The 25,878-nt window shown below is 42.9% G+C and overlaps 1 protein-coding gene across 1 annotated transcript in view; it reads right to left on the reverse strand.

Moving 5' to 3' along the window:
- The window catches only part of RAB3GAP2 (RAB3 GTPase activating non-catalytic protein subunit 2), a 55,619-nt gene extending 30,901 nt beyond the window's left edge, over positions 1-24,718 (reverse strand). Inside the window, exons 1-16 of the mRNA XM_079969162.1 lie at positions 24,437-24,718; positions 17,194-17,258; positions 16,570-16,696; positions 14,842-14,923; positions 13,426-13,473; positions 13,212-13,287; positions 12,579-12,680; positions 11,229-11,328; positions 10,070-10,168; positions 8,839-8,987; positions 6,978-7,057; positions 6,774-6,863; positions 5,381-5,520; positions 4,683-4,899; positions 3,918-4,061; positions 2,520-2,602 (exon numbers count right to left, since the gene is read on the reverse strand). Of these exons, the coding sequence (XP_079825288.1) occupies positions 2,520-2,602; positions 3,918-4,061; positions 4,683-4,899; positions 5,381-5,520; positions 6,774-6,863; positions 6,978-7,057; positions 8,839-8,987; positions 10,070-10,168; positions 11,229-11,328; positions 12,579-12,680; positions 13,212-13,287; positions 13,426-13,473; positions 14,842-14,923; positions 16,570-16,696; positions 17,194-17,258; positions 24,437-24,578 (1,744 nt within the window). The 5' untranslated portion in view covers positions 24,579-24,718. The remainder of the gene's footprint in view (positions 1-2,519; positions 2,603-3,917; positions 4,062-4,682; positions 4,900-5,380; positions 5,521-6,773; positions 6,864-6,977; positions 7,058-8,838; positions 8,988-10,069; positions 10,169-11,228; positions 11,329-12,578; positions 12,681-13,211; positions 13,288-13,425; positions 13,474-14,841; positions 14,924-16,569; positions 16,697-17,193; positions 17,259-24,436) is intronic.
- Between the last annotated feature and the right edge of the window lie 1,160 nt (positions 24,719-25,878).

The raw sequence follows: 25,878 nt of genomic DNA on the forward strand, positions 1-25,878 counted from the left end.
CCAACTGTGGCATCATTTGCACCAGGCATCAAGCAGCTAGGCCCTAGTTTTTTAAACCTGTCACTGGGAATTCAATTTGTCTCTGCTGTTGCACAACTTGTTTACTTACAACAAAAAGCAGCATCTCTCAGGTCATAAATGAATAGCAGAGAGGACTAAGTTGAAAGGAAAGCTAGAGATGTGAAGCAAAGTTGAAGGAAAGGGGTGTCAGGCCTGCATCCTGGGATGTGAACAGTCCCTAGGGCTTTCAAGGGTGGAGTGGAAGAGATGTATCTCTCTCTGCTCCTTGCCAGATCTATACATTCTGCACAGGCTGGCAGCCTGAGCTGTTTGCTCTGTTTTGTTTTGTTTTTTTAGGGGATGTCAGCGTGTATTATGCTCATGGTGTGACCTCTACTTGGGGTTTAACCTGACAGCTCAAATTCACTTGGTTAAAAATAACATGGAAAAGCACTGAAACGAAGTTGATAGTGTACAAGGTGAAAGGCACTTCCACTAGAAATGCGAAGTCTCTAGGTAAGCCTTTATGCCGCTTTATATAATAATAATAATAATAATAATAATAATAATAATAATTTTTATTTATACCCCACCCTCCCCAGCCAAGGCCGGGCTCAGAGCAGCTTACAAGCAATAATAAAAACATGCTGAATGATTACAACTTAAAAACAAAATTAAAATACAACATTAAAATATTGAAACATTAAAATATTAAAATATAGCCTCATCGCAGGGGAAGGAAGGAAAAAAGAAAGAGAGGGAGGGAATCAAATTGGCTCCAAGGCAAAGGCCAGGCGGAACAACTCTGTCTTACAGGCCCTGCGGAAAGAAATCAGATCCTGCAGGGCCCTAGTCTCATGAGACAGAGCGTTCCACCAGGCCGGAGCCAGAGCTGAAAAGGCCCTGGCTCTGGTTGAAGCCAATCTAACTTCCTTAGGGCCCGGGACATCTAGGGTGTTGCTATTTATGGACCTTGAGGCTCTCTGTGGGGCATACCAGGAGAGGCGGTCCCGTAGGTACGAGGGTCCTAGGCCGTGAAGGGCTTTAAAGGTCAAAAGCAGCACCTTAAATCTGACCCTGTACTTCACCGGGAGCCAGTGCAGTTTGAAAAGCACTGGGTGAATATGCTCCCATGGCAGAGACCCCGTGAGGAGCCTCGCTGCAGCATTCTGCACCCACTGGAGTTTCTGGGACAGCTTCAAGGGCAGCCCCGCGTAGAGCGAATTACAGTAGTCAAGCCTGGAGATGACCGTCGCATGGATCACTGTGGCTAGGTCGGGGCGGGAAAGGTAAGGGACCAACTGCTTGATGCGGCGAAGGTGGGAAGACCATATATGCAAGGGGTAAATTAAAAACAACATAGTCCCACTCCAAAATAATGCATTGCTTTAAGCAAGTTGCAGCTTAAATCAAGCTACTTCTGCAGAATGTGAAGTGCAATGCTGTTGTGCTAGGAAGTTATAAAATATTTTAATCTGCCCTATGACTGTATCACATTTAATTATTATATATTTAATGTAACACGATATTAAACTAAGTGTAGTTTAACATAATATTACCCCCATGAGCACAAAAAATGCATGGCTACTGGCTACTGGCAGCATGAAGAGTTGATACTCTTTTTTCTTACATAATTCATGGTCTCTCTTTAGGAATCTAAATTCACTGTATACATTTTTAGGGAAGGTAATTTAACAATTAAATTAGAGTTCTTTATGAAATGCCCCCAAATCATGAGAGAAGAGAGAGGCATCTCTTAAGACAATTCAGCTATTCTACAAGTGATCATAGGCTTCCCAAATTTATTATCCAAGCAAATAAGCCAAGTATTTCTCCATGACAATTCAAGTGCTCATTTCCTTAGACCATGGAAGCTCTGCACAGAGGTTAGATTATCTGAAGTAGGAATAAGTCACAATCAAATTAAGAATGGGTGTCACACCTTTCCAAACTACATCTTCATAAACCACGTTTATGAACTCAACAGCAGTTATGCAATATTGCCAATTCCCATAAATTTCAAAAGACTGTTCACAGAAAAAAAAATCCAAAGGGATTGCACATTTCATCTTGTTTGGACCAACTGCATGGAGAGTTTGCACTTTGGCAGCTTCTACACGGGTGGCACAATGTTTCAATCAGATATTATACGTATACATGTATATATATATATATACATAGGTATATGTAGTGCAGAATATTAGTGATACTAACAAATTACCTACTTCTAACTAATCGCTTAAAGGTAACAGAAAGCCTATCCCTCTGTGATGTAAGTGAACCTCAAAAGGTACCCAAGAATGCTAAGGAGAGCCTGCTTGATCAGGCCAGTGGCCCATCTAGTCCAGAATCCTGTTCTCACAGTGGCCAACCAGATGCCTTGGGAAACCCTCATGCACGACCCAAGCAAAACAACCTTCTGCCCTCCTGCAGCTTCCAGTGACTGGTCTTCAGAAGCATACAGTACTGCCTCTTATCATATCACATCATACTATGACCCCATAAAAAAAAGAACCTACCCAGATTTAATGTTTTAGCTTTCAGCAAGGCAGTCAACTTCTTTACTAGATGCATATCCTTTGCTCGCTCGCTCTTCTTATCGCTAGAAGGTATTTGTAAGGGTAAACACATGAAATTGATTGAATCTCAACAGTACATACCAATTAATGTAAGAGATGGTAGCACACAACCTCCAAACAACTAATGAAGAAGTAAAAGTCCATGATATTAAAGCAATTGGGAGGGGATAAATGGTTCTGTTTTTCAACCATAGCAAGGCACAAGGGGTGGAAGTCGTACAGTTCGTCTCATGTCTGTCCTCAGCATGACTTGGAGGTTTGATGCGTCTCAGGATCAAGACGCTAATGTTCACTGATGATAAACATTTGAAGAACTACATGAACACTTCCAACAGGGGAGTGTTCAGCCTCCATCGTTACAAAGTAATGTATTAAATATTTACCAAGCACACACACCACCACTGGGGGCAAAAATTGTGTCGCTTTCCACGGGTCATGTCAGGTACACTACCTGACAGCTGCATTCCAAAAACTATTGAGAGCAGCAGTGGCTGCACTAGCTGGGGATGGTAGAACTGAATTTTTCCCCAATGAAATATCACCATTGGAGCACTGCAAAAATGCAGTATCTCTGCAAGAGCAGCACTGTTTCAAGAAAAGTTGTCTGGGTTCCCCAAAACAAGTGAAAAATAATGATGTGTTGGTAGCATACACAAACACGGAGGTCTGGTTCATACACAAGGCTAAGCCAAATATTAGCTTAGTGCAGAAACATGGGTTCTTGGTTCAAAGCTTACCATTTGTCTGAAGGAGACAACCCTTGAGCATGGGTTTGGACAATATGCTTAGCTAAAGCATAGCTTAGCCCATAGCAGTGCAGCAGCGGGACCAGAGAAGGAGCAAAGTGGCTGCATTCTCCTCTTCAGGAGCCTGCACACTTTTTGCATTCATGCTAAGCCAAGGTGACATGCAAACTGAGCCACAGTCACCTAGAAAGATGCCTACTATTTCTCTGAAACAGAAGCAGAGCATGCTGGGTTATCCAATAGCACAACAGTGTTAGTGATTTACCGTGAATGCACAGTTCACTCCTATTTCACATCTCACACAAATGGGAGCAACAAACCACAATTCTTTTGCTGAGGGTTGCATCTGAACTGGGGATCATTCCCCCCCCCCCAAGCAAGCCAAGGTTTGTTTTTGGCTGACTAATCATGAGCAAAGCAAACGACAATCCCTGGTTCATTCATAGCACTACACCTAGTAACATGCTTTACTGCTCCTACTTGCTGGAAGGAAGGAGAAAAGTAGGAACAATCTGTGCATTCATGGTAAGCCATGGACTATGGCTTGCTGCAACATGTGAACACAATCAGCGTGAAGCTCATCAAGACTTACCTCAGAGCTAAATGAAAAGGGACATGAACAGTTTTTACTGTTCCTGACATTGGATCAACAAGACAGATCTGGTAAGTCTGAGGCTGCCAACCCTGACTTGTTACATTGTTCAGGCCCATTATTTTATAACCAGGATACAGCAACCTAAACAGGCGTTTGACAAATACAGAAAAAAGCAGAACCATCAACATACACTTTTTGCATAGGGGAGAAGTAATATCTGGAAGGTTTAAGTACACTAAGTTGGAAAACACACACACCACATTTTGAACACTCAAATTTTGTGGCAGATAGGGATGGATTGACCAGTATTCTGTTTCCTATTAAGAGCAATTTCTATGGAGTCCAAGAAAACAACATGATGATCATTCTTCAGCAGAATTCACACACATGTATTCAAGGCAAATGCAATCAATTAAGAGAAAGAACTAAGGCACTTTCTTGAGCCATCTGAGCATGCTCAATCCTGCTTCCTGTTTGTGGAAGGCTTTGGGAAAAAGCAGGTGATGAAAAACATTTGGGATATGTGTTACAGGTGTGTAGACTTCCACTTGTGAAATGGGACTTCTCCTTCCTCTTCCCTCCCCAGGAGTGTCCCCCCCTCCTCAAATTTGCTCTGGAAAGTTTCTCAATCCTCTAGAACAGTTTCGGAAGTGCTTGGGGTGGGGGAGAGGGGAAGTCCTGTTGCAGGAACAGAAGTAAATTTCATTTCATGACAGACACAACTGAATGACACCCATCATCGTAAGTGCTTTCATTTCTTACCTGCAGTGTTTTCCTACATTGAAGGCTCCAACCCGTGGACCTTGTTGTGTACTCCACACTTCCAAAATGCCTCTCCTGGGAGCATAAATCACAAGGAACTGAGCAACTCTGCTTGGCCCTTGAGGCGTGCCAAAGGGAGAAAAATCCATCTTTTCAGCTTCTCTTTCGTGTAGGTCTTCCACAATCTGAATCCATCCAATCTGTGCATCACGGTAGCCTGCAAGCAAAAGTGAAGGAAGTCATTATTAAATAGGTTGCACATACAGGTACTACCTGTTGACACTTAAAACTGCAACACTGCACTCAGTTGGATCTGCTAAGCTAAACTTGGTATGATAAAATGCCAACCTTGCCAACAACTGTGGTGCATGTGGTGCTTGATCCGCTCTAACACTTCTTCCTCCTGTTATCTCTATCTCATTGACACCCTTTTATGACAGCTGCCACCTGTCCCTCTTTCTGCTCCTATCCCTAGTGCTGCTGCTTTCCCTATTTCCAGTTAATAGTAGTTGCTATTATGCACGCATGTTAAGACAGGCATTCACACATCTATGAAATAATGCGTGTGAGTATCCTCAGGGAAGCTCTGATAGGAAGATGTATGTCAAGGAGTTCACACTCGAGCCTTTTAAGAGATACACAGAGAAGCAATGCAAAAGCTACTCTATCGCCCAAAAAGATATGTCCGTATGTTGTACCTTTCCACATACGAACAGCAAGCCCTCTTGCGACATCCAAAAGAAGAACCCTTCCAAAATCATCAGTTATTGCTGCCAAAGAGTTACAAGGAGACAGACATATCCTTTCTCCATGGCGACGAGAATCTGGAATTCCAAACCTAAAACCAAATAAAACAAAGCATGTAAAAGTCACAAAATATGGCACCCTTGATACAACAGCATATTCAAAGCTAGTAAATAATGGTCCAGGTCACACATCATGGTAAGCTTATATGCCGTGGCTAACCATGAACTATGAGAACATGCTGATGAACGCGCCTGAATTGCTCCCATTTCACACCACTTTCCTTGAGCTGAGAACAAACCTTGGTTTACTGTGACAGGAAAATCAGAACTCGTGGTCCGTTTCTCCCAAACAAATCACTAGTAAGCCAGGAAGAGAAACTAACTAAAAGTGTATGCCATGATTAGGTCATTGTTTGCTACTCCCAGCTCAAGAAAGGGCGGAGCAAACAGGAGTGATTCAGCAGCATTGTACTATTACACTGCTCATTCAGAGAAAGCCATCGTTTATGGCTTATCATGACATGTGAATGCAGTTATCCCCATGCCTTAAAATTGCCTTAATTTCTTAATATTAGGTAACAATAAACCAAATCAATTCAACAAAATACAATGAATACTTTGATTTTTGGAAGATCCTCTCAAGGTACAGCAACTTCACGAATACAGTCTTACAGGCATCCAGAGGAGCAAGCCATGTTAGTTTATTGTAGCAAAATCGTCACAGTATTAAGTATAGGATTGCCCAGTCCAGCAAACTTGCTGGGCAAACCAGGATCAAAACTGAGCGGCAAGCACAAGGTTTGCAGGTTCAGACAAAATGTTTGCTCTTACCAGGATCACAATGAAGGAAGTAAACCACCTGAAAGGAGCAGAGTGAGGAAGTCCTCCCCACTCATGCACATAATGCTCCACTATGCTTTGGCATGATTTCTGAACCACCCCTGCATGCCTGTGTGACTTCAACCGGGGCACGAGCCTGCCAGAAGTCCTGCACACTCTCATAGAGGCCAGTACCAAGTATGAACTAGGCAACAGTCAGCCTATGGCAAGGTGGGAGGGATGGACAACATGTTAGGCAGTTGTGGCAGAAGAAAAGGAGAGGCAGCCTTCCCAACCTGGTACACTCAAGACGTTTTGAACTGCAACCCTGGAAATTGGCCATGCCAGCTGCGGCTGATAGGAATTGAATTTCAAAACACCTGGAAAGCCCTAGTTTGGAGAAGGGTGCATTAAAGTGTACTGGGATTGGAAGTTTTGGCCTTGCATGAATTTTGCACATACATGGACAACAGTTATGCATTTTCTCTTTTTTTAAAAAAAAAACCTCAGTTCTATAAACACTTGCCTTACAGCTAAAGGAGTTGCAGGCTCAACCTTGGGTTTCTGCTTCTGCGCAGGCTCTTCTTCCTGCTTATGTTTCCACCCAAGCCAACCACTTGAAATCAGGGGGGAAATAAATATAAAAATTATCTCAATTTAGAGAACACACATGCCAAAGACACAATTTTCAATCTATTGTTCATTGTAGTGTTGTTTTGACTTTCATTACCTGGCAGCATTAAATAATGCAGATGTCAGCTTACTCGCAACTGCTAAAGCAACATGAGACAACAGCGGCTGTGAACTACCCTAGAGGAAAGGTAAGACATATTTTATATAAGAGTCCATTACTCCTTAGAAACTTAATGAACACATATCACCTTGAAATGTCTGCTATAAGTTATTATTGGTGGGAGGGGGATTAAATATGAAAAATACACCCAAAACAGATGTAACTTCTCCATGGGCCTGTCTAAAAAAAAAAAAAACGTTTTAAGCAGCCCAGCAAAGGTGCCTGCATGGTGTCAACAGGCAGGGAGTTCCAAAGTGAAAGGGCTGCCAGATGAAAAGACTGATTTCTTACAACTGCAGATCTAGTATTTAGTGGCACCTGTTAACAGTGCTGGTTGCACAGATCAAAGCAGTCAAGTGGACATGCATGGGGCACGGTGATCCTGCAAGTAAACTGGTCCCAAGCTGTTAAGTACATTAGAATACAGTATGCCAACAGCAGCACCTTGAACTTGGCCCTGCAGGAAATTAGGAGCCATTGCACATCTCTGAGCAGAGGTGCAGTATGCTGACAGAGTCGTGTCACACTCCTTGCCAGCAGCCATGCTGCAGCATTCTGCACTAACTGCAGCTTCCAGATAAAATAGAAGGGAATCTCCATATAAGAGTGCACTGCAGGAATCAAACCTTGACGTCCCCAATGTCTGAACTACATACAGGTCCCTCTATCTGCACGCTCACTATCCAAAAATTCACTTATCCGCACTCAAAGAATTATGCCCAACCTCACTATACTCCGCAAAGTCACTTATCCAAGCATCTGGCTTCCTTACTTCCTCATGGGATTTTTTTGTGCTGGTCAGTGGCAACGATTTCCAGGCAGAGCTCATGGAGAGGGGAACAGGGGAGCCAGAACAGACAAATCAGGGAGAAGGAGAGGTTGGACAAATCAGTTTTTTACTTTGTCTCTCTTTTGCTGATTGGCTGCAGCCATTTCAGGGAGGAAAAATATAGAGAGATGCAGGAAAGAGAGCAGGCATTAGAAGTGCTCCCATAGAAAATAATGGAAATCACAGGCTCCCTATGAAAATGCTCGCCTAATGAATTATTTCCTTGGATCTTCAGAAAGAGGGACCTGTGTTTATTGTGGCCAAGCTCTCCCAGTTCAGAACATCCAAAAGTTGTTGTACCTGTCACAGCTGGCAAAAGGTGCTTCTAGGCACTGAGGCCATTTTCTGGCCATTTTCTTGGAAAGCAGAACCACTCACTCAGAACATCACTGCAGTTGGTAGCTACAAACTGTAACACTAAACCATGGTTTGATTATACACACAGTGAGGAAGGAACATCTGGCTCATACCCTCCCCATTTTTGCTCCCCCATAGCTGGCAGGATCTTTGCAGCATCCAGTTCCGCTTATTAACAAGCCAGTATGGCTTGAAGTTGGCTTGCTTCGAAATTGACCATTGTTTTTATAAACCACAGTTTGGTGGTTGGAGGAAGCAAGGAATGCAACTAGAGCACTGGTCCGGCTGGTCACAACATCTCCCTCACGCAGATGGTGGCCCTATCCCCATTTGAAGCACACAGGCTGAAGACTGAGAAGATTCTGGTAGGGATTTCAGGGCTCTTCCCCTTCAACCTCTCATCAGGTGCAGAGACAAGGCATTTCAGCTCAAGTTTTAAAGCATTCTGATCTCCAGTTTTGCTCCCCACATGCGTCTTTCCCCCCAACCGACCCCCCCCCAAAGAATATCAGCAAAAGCAGACAATGAAAATATGCACAGCAGGGAACAGGAATGTCCCATCTCCCAGGCAGCACACTGCACTTCACAATGACTGATTCATAATACACTTACCTCAAGCGCATAAAAGAAACCCGTGAAAGGATTTGACCCTACAGTGATGTACTGAGACATAGCAGGAGGGTTATTCTTTATGGCTGCATTAAATCCACCAATATTGGAGGCAGTCTTCATTTGGTCAAAAGGCGAAAGAGTCATGATACCTATTTTGTTGTGGTTTTTTTTTTAAAAAAAAGAAAACCAATTTTAGAAATACATGTCTCCAAATTTCTAAAAGCCCTACATGAACTTGGGCCCAAATATTATCATAAGTTTAGAAAAACAAGTCTGTCGTTTCCTGAAAGCTCCAAGAAGATTTAACAACAGACGCTCTATTAAAAATATGCGGGCCTGAGGCATTTTGAGTGCTCCATACTGAGGCAAAGGTTTTATTGGCAATAAACTTAATACGGTGCACAAAAAGAAATCTAATGATCTTGAATATTTTCATTATTCATGAATATTTCATGAGCTCTGGGACTGCAGGAATAACCCTTCATGGTTTAGTGTGAAGACTTGTCTTTTACCTTACCCTTTAAGACCCTTGAGTGACAAGTGTAGACAGGGAGAATACAATGACAGTGGCTGCCTCCCGAGATGGGGTTGGGGCCAGGAAGAAAGTAGCAGCTGCGTCCTTCTGCTGACGCTGGGATCCAAAAACTTGAGCTACTGATATAGTAAACTAAACTAAAAAACTGAAGACAACCAGAAATGATACTGTCCTATTTGTGTAATGTATGAACTAAGAAACCAAAGAGAAGCGCAAATAATATAGACCCATTTATTTCACATAATTTATGCACTGCTTGATAGTGTAAAAAAAGGACCCTCTAAGCAGTTTACCAAAAAATAAATTAATTCAAACTCAGTTTTCTAAGCATCCAGGTAGGCTTGTCTGAACAAGAATTTTTTCAGTAGGTGATGGAAAAGGGTACAGTGAAGGCAGCTGCCTGGCGTCAATAGGCAGGGAGTTCCACAGTGTAGTTGCTGCCACACCAGAAGATCTAAGTTCTTACAAATGCAGAATGCGTATTACGTGGCACTGGTTTTCATGTAGTATATTAACTATGAAACCAAAGAGAACTAGAAAAAATGGTAAGGGTTATCAAAGCAGCTTACATGAGGTGTTTTTAAATCCTCTACAGTGTTCCTATATACATGCTTTTTAGTATTAATTGTATAAGCTGCAGCATCCATTCAGTGACAGGTCTATTCATTTAATAGAGTGAGCCAATGTAATACTTACCAACACTAACATGATCAACTATAGTATCCACATCCTGCAGACCCCATTTCTTATAGGCCAAAGGTGGTGGCTGAACGTTCTCATTGCCTGACGCTGCAGCTGTCCATTTTTTATCAGACAGAGAGAAAGAGAGAGAGAGCAGAAAACTATTGGCTAGAATAAAGTTATGGTACATTGACCAGCACAAAGTAATGATAAATGTATGTGCTGCTGAACTGAACTGACAGTTTAAAAGGCTCAGTCACATTTAATTATTCCTTTATTTAATGTAAAGCAAAACTTAATGTAGAAATTGTATTGTGCATCATATTGCCAAGTCTAAGTTTAATTGAAAGACTGATATCAAAACTGCAATTTTATATGCACTTACATGAGTGTAAGTCATGCTTATTTCAGGTTAGATATGCATGGGATTGTGTCATAAGTTATTACTTACAGTCAGTACAGTACAGGACATTTGGAAGTTAGGGATCTATATTCAATTCGCTAATCAACCAGTAAACTAGGTAGCATTTAGCAAGCCACAGTTTTTTTGCAAGAACATATACCAAGTCCTTGGATTGGGGGAAGGGGACTAAATAAAATTAGAGTGATTAAAGCTTCTTCCTTTTTACACAATACAACATTCAAAAGGCAAGCAGTTCACTTTGGCACATGAGGTAAAAGTAAATGCACCAAACCTATACCAAGTTCTCAATGAAACAAGAATATGTGTTGCCAGCAATAACAGGCTCCCATCTGATACAAACTATAACCAGTCATTAGAGATCCAAAATTCAGAGAGTATTCAAAGTTACAAGTAGCCAGCAGGACCATAAAATTATGAAGGTATCTAACCTTTTACTAAAGTGGGACTCCTCTGGAGCCTGGGTGCTGTCAGATTTCCAGAAAGGAAAATTTTCCAAATTATTTTGGAAATAAATATATTTCCAAAATGCAATGGGTGATATCCAGTATTAGTCATATGCAGAACAGAGCCATGGAAATAAATTGAGTTCATTGATTTCAGTTGTCTACTCTGAGGATGGCTAATGCTGGATATCACCCAATGCTTTGTAACATCCCTGTATGTATTGTCAAATAATATAAAGTTTAATACACTTTTGCCACTGGAAGGCACGCCAGAATGGGTCAAATTCTCCCACATGCCTGGACCTACCTCTTGCTACTTGGTTTCGACAAGCACGGAGGGACTGAAATAAGCTGAAACCATCAATAGTCACAACTGCTGCAGGATACAGGATGCTCAGTTCCTCGTTCTGAAGAAAAAGAAGATCACTGCCTTGTTGTAGCAAAATGAATTAGTGTGCTATCCTGTTTGGCTTATTTCACTTTTAAACAAGCACCAGTGTTCATTCAAACTACAGCACCAGGATCTGAACCCAGCGGTGGAGCAGAAAAGAAGTGCGGAAAAGAAGACTCAACTGCTGCAGGCTCATTGCTCAGCACTTTATAAAGACAAATGGGGAAGTCTAGGTTGTCACTTAGGGATGCGGGTGGCGCTGTGGGTTAAACCACAGAGCCTAGGACTTGCCAATCAGAAGGTTGGCGGTTCGAATCCCCGCAATGGGGTGAGCTCCCGTTGTTCGGTCCCAGATCCTGCCAACCTAGCAGTTTGAAAGCACATCAAAGTGCAATAAGATAAATAGGTACCGCTCCAGCAGGAAGGTAAACGGCATTTCTGTGCGCTGCTCTGGTTTGCCAGAAGCGGCTTAGTCATGCTGGCCACATGACCCGGAAGCTGTACGCCGGCTCCTTCAGCCAATAAAGTGAGATGAGCGCCGCAACCCCAGAGTCAGCCATGACTGGATCTAATGGTCAGGGGTCCCTTTACCTTTACCTAGGTTGTCACTTAGTGCAGTTTGGCACAGCTCCACGTCACCAGCCTTGAAACCTCTACAACAAGTGTAACAGTATAAGATCAACATCTGGAGGAAAAACTAATAACCTAGCATTTGTAACTAGATTCAAAACATGATCTCAAACCCTGGGTTGAAAGCACATCATGGTTAGCCTAAACTAGGGGTGGTTAACTTTTTTGAGAGCTCCAGTGGCTGCACAAAAAAAGTGGGTGTAAATGTTTTATTTTTAAAAAATGGCATGTGGTGGGCACAAGATCCTTTTGACATCCTGGTGTTACGGAAAACCAAAGGAACAGTTTTTGTTTGTAATGATAAATTTTTGAGGACATACGTGGTTCAAGGGCTGCAGTTTCGTCAACCCTGTCCTAAACTATGATTAATAGTGCAAAATGCAGTGATGAGCCATGACGAGGCAAAGTAGGGAGGGCAAATCTACACAATAAGAAAGGGGCAGCAGCAAGGATCCACTCAAGCCAGCAAGCCCAATTCAAATCCTTTAACCAGTTAGGGATTGTTACCTACATAACCCCAATAAATTTAATTCCTGCAACTCATTCAAAAAAAAGCTTCAGCTCTGAAAGATTAAGAGTTGAAAACCGTATCATGCTCTGTAATTATTTCACTTTCTTATATATCTGCCATCATACCTGCTCTGTAACTCCAGGGTGTCGTGGAATCTCGTAAGTTCGGCATTTAAGCTGCATGACAGGATCTTCATTCAAAAGCTGTGCCAGCAGAAGTACTCCATTCTAAAAAGTGAGAACAACGAAGCTGAAAGAGTATTCACTCTATTACTGGCGAGATGGGACTACAAGTCACAAAACCTCAAAGGTCACATCACACATTACATGTTTTTCCAGCACTACAGTCGTACCTCTGCTTACGTATCCCTCCTCTTGTGTAAACTTTGGGATACGTAAGCGACAAAGCCGGAAATATATTTCCAGGTTTTTGCCACTCGTGCATGCGCAGAAGCGGTCCCTCTGGTTGCAGAAACCTCAGGATCCGACCGGAGCTCCAGAACAGATCCCGTCCACAACCGGAGGTACCACTGTATAGGAATTTTAATCTAGTTTTGAAGCATGGTGCCAGTTATGTTGGAGGTTTGTCATAAATACACTTGAATAAGCAAGCAGCTAAGTAACGGCTGTCTTCTTGGGGCATTCATATAAAAAATATCATACGCACCGTACTTCAGCATCGTTAATTCTACACAAGAAAACCATGGTACATGAAACAGCCCTCAGCAGGCAGGCAAACCATGGTGACAAGTGACAAACCTCTGTGTAGAAGCGAACGTAGCCAGAGGTGAAGCCCACAACAATACAGGTCCAGTCAGGTCGTCCTGTTGAGCTCCTGTCTCAAAGAAAATGAAAGGCATTCTGTCAAGTCTTACTCTGAATTGATGAAATTACCATGGGTGTCTCTAAAGGCAGCACCAGGCTTTGTAAAGGAGGTCTAGCTGTGTGTGTGTTTATAAAAGCATTTTCTTACCTCTTTTGACTTGCCAGTGGGATGCACAATACACTGCTCACACATTCACTAGAGGAAAAACACAGCAGTATTAAGCACTCTGCCACGAAGAGAACTGTCAGCATTAATAACATTACAAAACAGAGTGGGACTCATCTAACAAACCCTGTCAACAGAAGCCCTGAGCAACAGAGCTTCCTCCCCATACGTCCGCTGCAGTTGGTCAACAGAGCAGAGGGAATGTTCGATACAGGCCCTCTTCCACACAAACCAGTATACACCACATAACTGCACACCTAGTAAAGATGGATTTATGGCACAAGCCATTTGTTTGCATATTCTGTGCTCATGTTTTCCTCCAGCTACGCAGTCTAGATTCGTTTAGGCTTTTTCCTGCTCGTGCCTAACAAGGCCATGGACATTTCATGTTAATTAGCCCATAATAAGAGAACGTGAACCACTGCACATCATCACGGGGATGCCACATGTCTAAATCCAGCATCTCTGTAGCACCACCACTACCCCCCTCCTTTTCCTACCTCCACTTCACAACACCACTCAGTGTCTAACTGGAATAGAGAGCTTCACAGATCCATCTAGAGAAGCTACACCTAAAACCGTGAAGAGGAGACGAAGCCTACAGTCTAAGAACCCCCCCCCCAAAAAAAAATATTGCAAGCAATTAAACCAAACAGGGAAATTTTAAATTCAAAAGAATGTTTTAATCACTTATCAATTAACTGATTAAGGTCTGCTGTTCTAATTAATGGTAATTTAATAGCATCCTTGTGCCTGTCTAAAAAACAAAGGTGCTGCCCTTTAAAGCTTTTGGCAGTTTATGATGCATAGCAATTTTAATAGCTGTTTTCTTCTACTAGGTATCTTATTTGCTATACGGAATCATTGTGCTCAACCAGTAGCTCTCTTCCTCCACATACTTTCCCATTCTCATACATGAATAGAAGGAATTTTCTCCACTGGAGAGAATGAGAACAAGACGTGTGTGGATGCTTCTTGGAGAGGGCTGGATCTCAGTGGTAGAGTCCCCTTCCTGCCTTGCATGCACAGTCCTGGGTTCAACCCTGGGTAGGGCTGGGAAAGAATCCTGTCTGAAACCCTGGAGAGTTGCTGCCAGGTAGTGCAGGCCAGCCTTCCCCAACCTGGTGCCCACCAGGTGTTTTGAGTAACTCCCAACTGGCCAGCTTCAGCAATGAGCAGGCATGATGAGAGTTCTAGTTCAAATCACCTGAAGGGCACCAGGCTGGGGGGACTGGCTTAGACGTAATGAACTACATGGACCAATGATCTGACTCAACACAAGGGAAACTTGTATGTGCATTCCTTCGGATCACGTCTTACATATAAGTTTTGACAGAGCAGTAAAAAAAATAATCAGTGGCGTTCTCATTCACAACATAGTCTAGATCCCATGCCTACCCTTCTTCAACATTCAAAGAGCCACTCCAGCCAACAGCAAACTGCATTTCTTCTTTCCCTTTTTCACTGTGCTTCCATTTTGCTGGGAAGCAGAGGAGAGAAAAGTGGATAAAGTGTTATACTTTAAGGTAACACAGTTAAATTAAAAGGTGATGTTTTTCTTGTGTATCACCCATAAAAATAAAGGTTTCAGCTTCCAGGCATTTAACTATTTTTCTTTTATTCTGCACTACAAAGATTTTGCCTTGTAAAATCTATTTCCCTGGACTTCCTTCCATAATAATTCTATATGCACTTACTTGGGAACAGCAATAACACTCTAATACTTATTTTAATGCATAAGCCAAAATGGGAAGATACATTCTTTAGCAACCACCTGATTCTTATTGCATCTAAAGTCAGATCATAGCTTTGTTGGAAACTACACTGGTACCTCGGTTTAAGAACAGCCCTGTTTATGAACTATTCGGTTTACGAACTCCACAAAACCGGAAGTAGCGTCTCGGTTTGTGAACTTTACCTTGGTCTAAGAACGGAATCCGAACAGTGGAAGGGCACCAGCGACAGGCGGCCTCATTAGGGAAAGCGCGCTTTGGTTTAAGAATGGTGTCGGCTTAAGAATGGACTTCCGGAACAGATTAAGTTCGTAAACCAAGGTACCACTGTATAGCAAACGGAAGAGGTTGTTCCATTCATACAAGGAACTCAAAACCAGGGGTGACTTTCATTGGAAGAAGGGGTGGGAGGCTAATTCTCCCTGTGCCCTACATGCCACCTCCCCCACCAATCCAGATAGTTCCCTCAATCCTCCTTTTTTGGTGGCACAGGAACCTACAAGGAGACGCAAGAATAAGATAAAATTGCCTCTTCTCCTTCATGCAATCAGAGTATCCCTTGAGTGAAGTTCCACTTAAAATTCAGGTTTATCAAACTGTATCAATAAAAGGTGGGGAAGAATGTGAAGAATAAGTATTCCTAATACAGTGGTGCCTCGCAAGACGAAATTAATCCGTTCCGTGAGGCTCTTCGTATAGCGGTTTTTTCGTCTTGCGAAGCAAGCCCATTGACAGCTTAGCGGATTAGCGCTATTAGCGGTTTAGCGGCTTTTAGCGGATCAGCTGTTAAGCGGCTTAGGGCTTAGGAAAGGGGGGGGGGGAGGGAAAAAACCCTGCAGGAACTCGCAAGACATTTTCGTCTTGCGAAGCAAACCCATAGGGAAATTCGTTTTGCGAAGCGCCTCCAAAACGGAAAACCCTTTCGTCTAGCGGGTTTTCCGTCTTGCGAGGCGTTCGTCTTGCGGGGCACCACTGTATGTGCTTTTGCAGAAGCAATGTTATTTGCTGCAATTGTCCTGTAGCCACCCCCTTAGTGACAGGACCACAGCAATTGTAGAACAGTATCTTGCTCCTATAGCTTTCTTGTTGAATAAGGAAAATCTGGTGACTACCATCCATTGTGCTTAGTCAAGCCCATGGTTCTGCTTTATTATCTGCTGCACTTTGTAATGAAAAACAAGTTTCCTTTCTACCTCCTCCCTCCCAAACCCATTTTCCTTTAGTGCCACGTCTTTTAGAATGGGAGCCTGGGGACAGGGGTTGCCATATTACTGATCTTTGCAAGCTGCTGCAGGAGCTTTTTTTAGCTGAAGAGTGGGGTAAATACACTTTAAATAAACAAACAGAATTCCAGGGGAAATGGGAACAAATTAAAAGTCTGTGATATACTTACGCACAAAAAACACAGCTTTCTGCTCACGAGCTATTGCCATGAGATCATTTGTTGGCGACAAGGATAAGACACAGTCCTGAAGCCAGGAATTTGCCTGAGTCTTAGAAGTTGATTCTTCCTCCTCCTCCTGTGTACAGTGATTTTTAAAGCTATTAATTTTCTGGGCAACATATATACTGTTTTAAAGAAACATATATGTCCACACTCACTCACACAAAAGATAGCATCATTTAGGGAAAATGTAAATAAGCCTATTTCCATGTAATTGCAAATTTCGTAGGACAGTGAAAGCACTTGATTTTTTCACTGTGCGGTGGCTCTCAAAGTAAAAGCTATTTTCATTTTGCTGATTGTAATTAAATTTCTTAGCAACTTTAAGGTATCATTTGTGCAAAGGCATGTTACAAATATTTGAATAAAATAAGGTAGGATGTATTCATAACAGGAAGAAACACTGTATGATCATCAACCTGTAAGTTGGATGGGTGAATTGAACCTTAAAAGTTTAATTACTGAAAACAGTTAACAGAGTTACTCAATGGATTATTCATATTATTCCAAGGAACAAAGAGTGCACAGCTACAGAAGGCATAATTAGTAATGAAAGCAAACAGAGAGGCTTACAGGTCCTTGTGTTTCTGGTTCATCCCACGCTCCCCAACCATCTTCTTCCCAGTTTGCTGGTTTACCTAATATTGAAAAATTCTAGCTTAGTTTCAAAATCATAACCATGGTCCATATATCGCTTTTTGATGCCTAGAAAAGCATTTGATAAACTATTAATTTTAAATATAGAAATAATCGTAAGGGGGTTTATAAAGCAATACCCATAACAGCCTTTGAAGCATGCATGCAAAGCCACCTCTGCAGACAACTCAGAGGTAGAAGGTGCAGAGTCTAAATACCTGACCAGGGAGAGAAGTCTGAGCCAGCAATCACTGGGCACACAGACCTGCACAACTTGCCTCACATCAAATCAAATGTAGCTTGACTAGTATTTGTCAATCAACTGTTTTGTAGAAACAGGCAGGCAACAAAAACAGGATATCAATCAAACCACTTCTTCATCAAACATGTCTGCTGAGATGCCTTCAACTTGCTCATTCCCGGGTTTTGCAAGTCCGCTCCAGAATCCATGCTGCCTTCCATATAAGCTCTGCTATAAGCACTGTATGTCACAACCTACATATTTCCTCTTTCTATAAGCATGTTGATCATCTTACAGAAGCAGTGTAAGATCTTTGGTCTAGCATAGCTCACTAAAACAGGTCCTGTATTTTGATACACCTGTCTAGGAACAGGAACACTTTGCTGTGGTCCCTCACATCACCATGAAAATGAAACAAAGAAGAAATAGACGTTTCTTTGTAAATTCTGTTACATAGTGAAGAAGCTGGGTGTTTCACAACTTAAACTGAAAAGCAACTGGCTTTCTCAGTTTCCCTTTTCTCTCTTTAGGCAATTAACACAGTATGCCAAAAGGGACTGACTATAAAGCAATAGAATCTACTGCTTTTGGCCACCAATTGACTAGGCAATACTAGAACAAAACACTCAGTTTTCAATATTTGCCGAGTTCATTGCATATTTTTCTTTCTGCCAATTTTGTTCAGCATAGCTGCTAGGGCTACAGAGAGCATCAAAATCAAGCCAGCTAGACTACAGCAAAACTACTCTGCCCCATTTCCAAGTATTATGATCAAGTACATAGATTCCACTCAGGGAAAGATGGCATTAGAATACCAAAGCCAAAATGTCTAAGCAGGACTGCTTTTAATTAGAAGTTTATTACTGCCAGCACTGATGTACACCATTTTGGAAGTAACCACTGCTGCTAAAGCCATTACCCACACACAGCTATTTATAAAAACTCCCACGGAAAAGCAATTTATTGAACTGAAAAGGTCTCCACATAGTCTGAAGAAGTGAGTCACTCGACCTTTGTGCATAACAACCAGAATAAATCATATCCACCTCCGACTCAAATTTAGAAATATTCGAGTTTGTGCAGTTAATAAAGCAAAGCTAGAAATCCCTATGGCAGACATATTTCACTTTGTCATAGGGAGAAACTGAATGAAAAGCACAGAAGGGCATCATAAGGGGCTCATCCTATGCAAAGTTAAGCCAGTAACTGTTAGAAAGCAACTGTGAAATACTCTGTTCTATACATTCTGAAGCCTTCTAGAAGAGGCATGTTCACCATTACATCTGGAAAATGAAAATGAAAATGCTGTTAATTTTGTAATGTTCCTAAAGGGTTTTATATATTGCTGCACCCTGCCCTAATGTTTTGTGAGAGGGAAGTACAAAAATACATTAATAGAGTATTGCTATTAAAAAGAAGCAATCGCCCAAAAGCCACAAGCAATCCACTGGGGGGGGGGTATTGGTTTGTTTTGTTCTTGTTTTTATTATGTATTTTGTGTTTTTAACTTATATTTTTATGCTGTGAACCATCCCGAGACCTTCAGATGAATAAATAAAATAGATCAGTGTTCAAGCCTGCCAAACCCACATTTAACCCAAACATGCACTTGGGATCTCCTTTCTTAGTTTTGATCCTATATCTGTATAGTGGAAGTTCTGTCATTGCAATATGACCTAATAGAGCAGGGGTCAGCAAACTACAGTCCGCGGGCCGGATACGGCCCGAGGGGGTCATTAAACTGGCCCCCGGCCCTTGCCGCCCACACGGTCAGTTCCTGCGTGGAGACTGACTTCCGGGACGCAGCTGGCGGAAAAGTTTGTTGACCCCTGCAGTAGAGGGTAACAATCTACCAGTTGAAGACCAATGTACTAAATGATCTTTATGGGTAAATCCCTTTGGTGCCCTTGCGCTCAGCTCAGGGAAGGTCTTTTAATCCAGTGGATGCTTCCACAGATGGAAGAGGGGAGGGTATGTCTGCCAATTCCCCTTTTCTTCCTGCTCCAGCACCAAAGAGTGGCTCCAGACAGTTGAGGAACCCTCTGAAACAGAGCAGATGTCAAGGGGGCAGGGCTGCAGGGAGAAGGGTGAACAAGAACAAACTCTTTCCTCCTCTTATCTTAATAATAATAATAATAATAATAATAATAATAATAATAATTTATTATTTATACCCAGTCCATCTGGCTGAGTCTCCCCAGCCACTCTGGGCGGCTCCCAATCAAGTGTTAAAAACAATACAGCCCCTAAACAGGGCTGTCTTCAGATGTCTTTTAAAGATAAGTTAGCTTCTTATTTCCTTGACATCTGAAGGATGTGGGGGCACCACTACCGAGAAGGCCCTCTGTCTGGTTCACTGTAACCTCACTTCTCACAATGAGGGAACCGCCAGAAGGCCCTCGGCGCTGGATCTCAGTGTCCGGCCTGAACAATGAGGGTGGAGATGCTCCTTCAGGTATACAGGACCGAGGCCGTTTAGGGCTTTAAAGGTCAACACCAACACTTTGAATTGTGCTCGGAAACGTACTGGGAGAAGTGTCTTCTTAACAGAAGTGTCTTCAGAATCAGAAATACTTTCCATAAATGCAAGGCACCAACTGGATTCCACCCTATGATTTTATTTTAAATCAATGCAAATTCAATAAATCCACCATTAATTAACTCATTGTGGTAGCCAATTGGATCACCTAAACTCCACCAAAATGAAGAGAATAACAATGGAAGCTAAATTTAAACAAGCCCTTATTCTTAAGCACTGCTTTTTAAAAATGCAGTACGTATTTGGAAAAATCCAATTACACAAATTATCCCGGGTATAATCTTAACTGGGGTGATTTTCTGTGGCATCATGACACTAATAGCCTCTTAGCGATACAGCCAAGTTTTTATTAAAATTAGCATGGAGTCTGCTGCACAATGAGAAATATTAAACAGTTAATTTAATAGCTTGGTTTGCTTTTATTATGTTGGTGTCTCTTTATTACAGCTCTAAATCTTATGACAGGTCAAACTGAAAATTTTAAGCACATGCTGACATCGTAAGCTATTCCTGACAACTCTCTTCCTCAGTCAAAACCTTCCCCAAACCATTCCAATCTCTGCACATCTGAACTTCCTCTGCCAGTTAAGTCCACCATAACTCCTCACTTGGAAATAGTTACCTACTTGTCCATGGCAAGAAACAATTACCTTTACTTGACCAGGCAAGAAAGTCTTCAAAACACTTCTTGTTCTATTTTCCTTCTAGGCTATAGGTGACTTACACCAATATGCAGGTTTATTGGAGCTTTTCAAATCAAGGCTCATGCTTGTTGCAAATGCAAGAAAATGCAAAAATTAATCCCTGGGTACAAGACACCACTCAGACAGCATAGTCACACCAAAAAGCAGGAGAATCCTATGTATGGAACTATGGTTGTGTTTAGCATTGAAGATTATCTGTGCTATCCTAAGCATGAAAGTCACACTCCCAGGTGAGATTTGTTTGGGATTGCATTGTCAGTCATATTAGCAATTATCTACAGCTCAAGGTACATAAATTTCATTTTTAATAGTTCAGAATGCATCGGTGGGGGCGGGGTAGTTATTCAATTTATATACCGCCCTAAACCCACTGGTTTCAGGGCGGTTCACAGGATAAAATCACAATATAAAAGCACTAAATACATAATCAAAATAGAAACAAAACCAACCCAATAACCCCCACAACACATTTTTAAAGGGCATGTATACGCTTCCCTCTGTCAAAGCCCACAAAAGATCAGTAATAACCCTAAATAATATTTTTTTAAAAATTATTATTATTGATTAGATTTAAACACTACCCTTCATCAAAAGATCTCAGGGAGGTTCACAAGATAAATGCGGAGTAAATAATCTGGAGTAACCACAGATCAGGTTCCAACGCTCTTCTTATTTATAAGCTCTTTATAACATTTCACAGGCATCCTAAATTTTAAATGTACAATGTTAACAAATTATGAAGGATAATGTAGATTAAGCAGAACATTGTCAGGAAATCTTAATTATCCTGTCTTGCCAACACCCCAAAATTTAGGGACATTCTTGCAGAACTCTTCTGGCACAAGGAAGCCACACTTTAAAAGCTAATGAAAACTCTTCCAAGGCTTTGATTTCCTGCATTTCAGGGGGTTGGACTAGATGACCCTCGTGCTCCCTTCCAACTCTACAATTCAATGGTTCTATGATTCTATGACATACAAATAATATGAAAAATTAATTGTGGTTCTGTTGTTCACAATCATTTCTCTGGGCCAAAGCTGTTCCTCATTATAGAGAAGCATTACTGTATTTCTATTGCACAAGGTACCAAATTCAAAACATACCCTGTAAATTACATCTATGGCTCACTTTAATAAGACAAATAGTTTATGCAACGCAGTTAATGGAACACAAGAAAATACTGTGACGCCTGTTGTCTTATTCCAAAAAGGTGTGACAGGTGAGAATATAATTTTCTGGCTACATTTCTAACACAGATGGCATACTGTTTAGTGAAAACTTTTCCAAGTTGTGTACTCTCAGGAGATGCTATGTAAGGTCATTTTTGCTCAGGAGCTACCTTAAAGAATGGCACTTACAGGTCTCCTCTGAAAGCCACAAGAAATAAGGAGAGAGTGGCTCTGCTGAGTTCTCAATATCGGGGGATGGGAGTGGACAGCAGCAATGAGAATATATTTTGCCTACTCTGTACGTCCATGAAAATCCTCATGCCTATAGGACAGATATGTTTATTCCATAAAGCACATAGCTGAATCAATTCAATCAGAAGGCTATTACACTGATAGCGCATACAAGTGACAAGAGGAGAAAGGGACTATTTTGGATAGTAAACGCCACCGAGCCCAAACTTCAGTGACAGACTCAGTAATTTTGAGTTTTTGTTGTAAAACAATTTATCTTTTTTACAAGCCATAATGAAAGGCAAAGTGCCACAACAAGAGTTAACAAAATGCTTAGTAAATCACTTAAAGGTTCTATTTACAAACAAGCAGTACAGTGTATTAATTTTGTTAAACAAACAGAATTACATCAGATCTTTGCTAAAACTTCACCCCTTCTTTTAAGAAAAGAACAATTACCTTATTATGGTATGTTTTTATAAAGGCAACAGACATTTACAGTTAACTTCAGATTGTAAATGGGTGCACATGATTAAATGCTCATCCCACAAAAATCCCCAGCATTCAGATAAATAATACTGGTATGTCAAAAAGAAGCTAGGAGAAGCACCCTTTCCCCAACATCTAGTTTTCTATGTACAGTAAAGTTACAATCCTAAAACACACATATGCAAGAAACAGCCTCACTGAATTCAGCAGAACTTTCCTCCAAGTAAGCGTGCATGGATTGTACCATTTTGTTTTGTTATTGCAAAAGTAAGATTGTGTCTTGTGAGCCCTCTGAATCTGAAACGGACACATTTTGCTAGATTTTCTGCTGTTTATAACTGCTTTGCTGCACTAATATTCTGCACTTTAAAAAACCAAAACAAAAAAAAACACCTCATGAAAGGGACATTAAAACATAAGGTCCAAGTTAGGCATGTGGAATATAATGCAAGCACACATAACATATCCGTTCAGCATTTGGCCTTCACAGGATAAGCAGACATCATCATCTTTGACAATCATAAATGAAGGCAAGTTACTCCTGGGCTAGTTTATTCACAAAACTTGACTTATGACATTATTAGCAGAATCTAGCAGGAATCCCCAAATCATCCAGAAGTTACATGGAGAAACCACTCTGCCATAACTTTTACTTTGGTTCAGAGTGAAGACCCACCACCACCACACCCAAAAAGTCAATCCAACTAGTGAATCGTCAGTCCACAGCCCATGGACTTCAAGTCAGTAAGACCACAGAGCAAAGGATCCCACCTAGTCCCCTCTGTAGAAATAGAGTACAGGTAACACACACACGTTACTTACAGCACTCACAGGTGCCACAAGTCAGCCTTGTAAATAAGTTGGTTAAAAAAAAAGTTAAAGGTAAAGGTAAAGGTACCCCTGCCCGTACGGGCCAGTCTTGACAGACTCTGGGGTTGTGCGCCCATCTCACTTAAGAGGCCAGGGGCCAGCGCTGTCCGGAGACACTTCCGGGTCACGTGGCCAGCGTGACATCGCTGCTCTGGCGAGCCAGAGCCGCACACGGAAACGCCGTTTACCTTCCCGCTGGTAAGCGGTCCCTATTTATCTACTTGCACCCGGAGGTGCTTTCGAACTGCTAGGTTGGCAGGCGCTGGGACCGAGCAGCGGGAGCGCACCCCGCCGCAGGGATTCGAACCGCCGACCTTTCGATCGGCAAGTCCGAGGCGCTGAGGCTTTAACCCACAGCGCCACCTGCGTCCCTAAAAAAAAAGTTACTTGCCTGCAAAGTAATATTACTTGTGTACCAGCGGCTGGCACAAGAAGAGAAATAACTCCTCTCCTATAGCAGCCTGCTGTATTTCTATGCTAGGAACAGTGGAGAGACAAGAGCATGCCATCACTCCTTCCCTGAACTACTCCGGCTACTAGTCTAGTGTGTAAATGCAAGGCTGCCACGAACAGCCCATCTGTCATTCCCTTCTCACGGACACACACAGAGCAGAGAAACATGAAGCTGTACCAGGATCTGCAAGCAGAAGGCTTTCAATTAGCATCGGAAGGAGCTCTACTTAAAGGGATCTACTTCGAAGTAAACGTCACAGAAGGATCTGGGTCCCTGGGCCTTGCCCACGGGAGGAAGAAAAAAAACCCAAAAAACCAGAGTGGTGAAAGGTGCCTTGGGCATGGGGCGACGACCCCTCGCCCCGCCATCGTCCAATAATGGAAAAGTTGAGCGATGACTGACAGGAGGACAACAGGCAGCTGCAGCACCGGTAGAGCTGCTGAAGTGCATTCTTTCCAGCACCCTCTCGGTCCCCTCACTCACCTCCGCCGCTTTCCTTGGCGCCCCCCGCTACACCACCACCACCGCCACCGCCGACGCCCCCCTGGCGAAGGTGCGAACACAGGAAATCCCGCGCCGACTCCAGGTCCTGGAAGCTGCAGAAAGGCACGAGCGCGCAGGCCATGTTGGCGCCAAGCGGGCTCTCTCCCCTTCTGCCCGCGACCACCCTTTTCTCTAAAAGCGACAGCCGCCCCCGCCCCCCTGCGCCCGGCCTGAGCTGGCTCGCGAGCTCGGCAGCCAACACAACCCGGAAGCCGTCGGCGCCTCAGCCTGCAGTTCCGCGCACGCGCACGAGGGAAGTCAAGGAAAGGGAGGAGAGCGGAACCTTGAATGACGGCTCTGGGGTCACGTGGCTCTCAGAGGAGGAGGAGGCGGCGACGGGGCGGAGTATCCCGGCCTCACGTCAGGCGACGCTTCGCTAGTCACGTGGGAGAAAGAAGCAGGTGGAGGGCAAGCGGAGTCCTTTAATAGAGCGGGTTAGGCGGGAGAGAGGCGCTGGAACTCAGGACGACTCAGCCTCAAAAAAAGATTTAGTGAGACCAGGCGCAGATTTACTATGAAACTAATGAAGCTTAAAGTTTAAAAACTAGAAGGCATAGGAAATTTGTATTCACACGTGGTGAATTTTTGTATCCCGCTTTGACATGGGAGATAATCCAGTACAGCAAAACCTGAGATGTGATGGTTTGTTGTTGTTTAGTCGTTTAGTCGTGTCCGACTCTTCGTGACCCCCTGGACCAGAGCACGCCAGGCACTCCTGTCTTCCACTGCCTCCCGCAGTTTGGTCAGACTCATGTTGATAGCTTCAAGTACACTGTCCAACCATCTCGTCCTCTGTCGTCACCCCTTCTCCTTGTGCCCTCCATCTTTCCCAGCATCAGGGTCTTCTCCAGGGAGTCTTCTCTTCTCATGAGGTGGCCAAAGCATTGGAGCCTCAGCTTCACGATCTGTCCTTGCAGTGAGCACTCAGGGCTGATTTCCTTCAGAATGGAGAGGTTTGATCTTCTTGCAGTCCATGGGACTCTCAAGAGTCTCCTCCAGCACCATAATTCAAAAGCATCAATTCTTCGGCGATCAGCCAGCTCTCACTTCCATACATCACTACTGGGAAAACCATAGCTTAAACTATACGGACCTTTATTTTAAAAAATAATAATATGGTGATCAATGTGGCAGAACAACCCCATTGAAGAAGATAACGGTGGTGACCCAAACATTGTTGCTGCCTCACAAAGCTGGGACCTGGGGAGGCTGGCACAAGCACACAACAGTTATGCGCCCCTGGATCCCAGCCTCCCATTTGCTGTTGAGGCTGGGGTTGAAGGGCGCATGGGCACCGTGCCACCCTCCCCAAGCAGCCTTGCAAAGCGGTGCAGGGCTGGCTAGGGGAGGGCATCAGGAGCCACGTAGCCCCCAGAAAAAGC

Source organism: Podarcis cretensis, assembly GCF_951804945.1.
Source record: "Podarcis cretensis genome assembly, chromosome: 3".
NCBI lineage: Eukaryota > Metazoa > Chordata > Lepidosauria > Squamata > Lacertidae > Podarcis > Podarcis cretensis.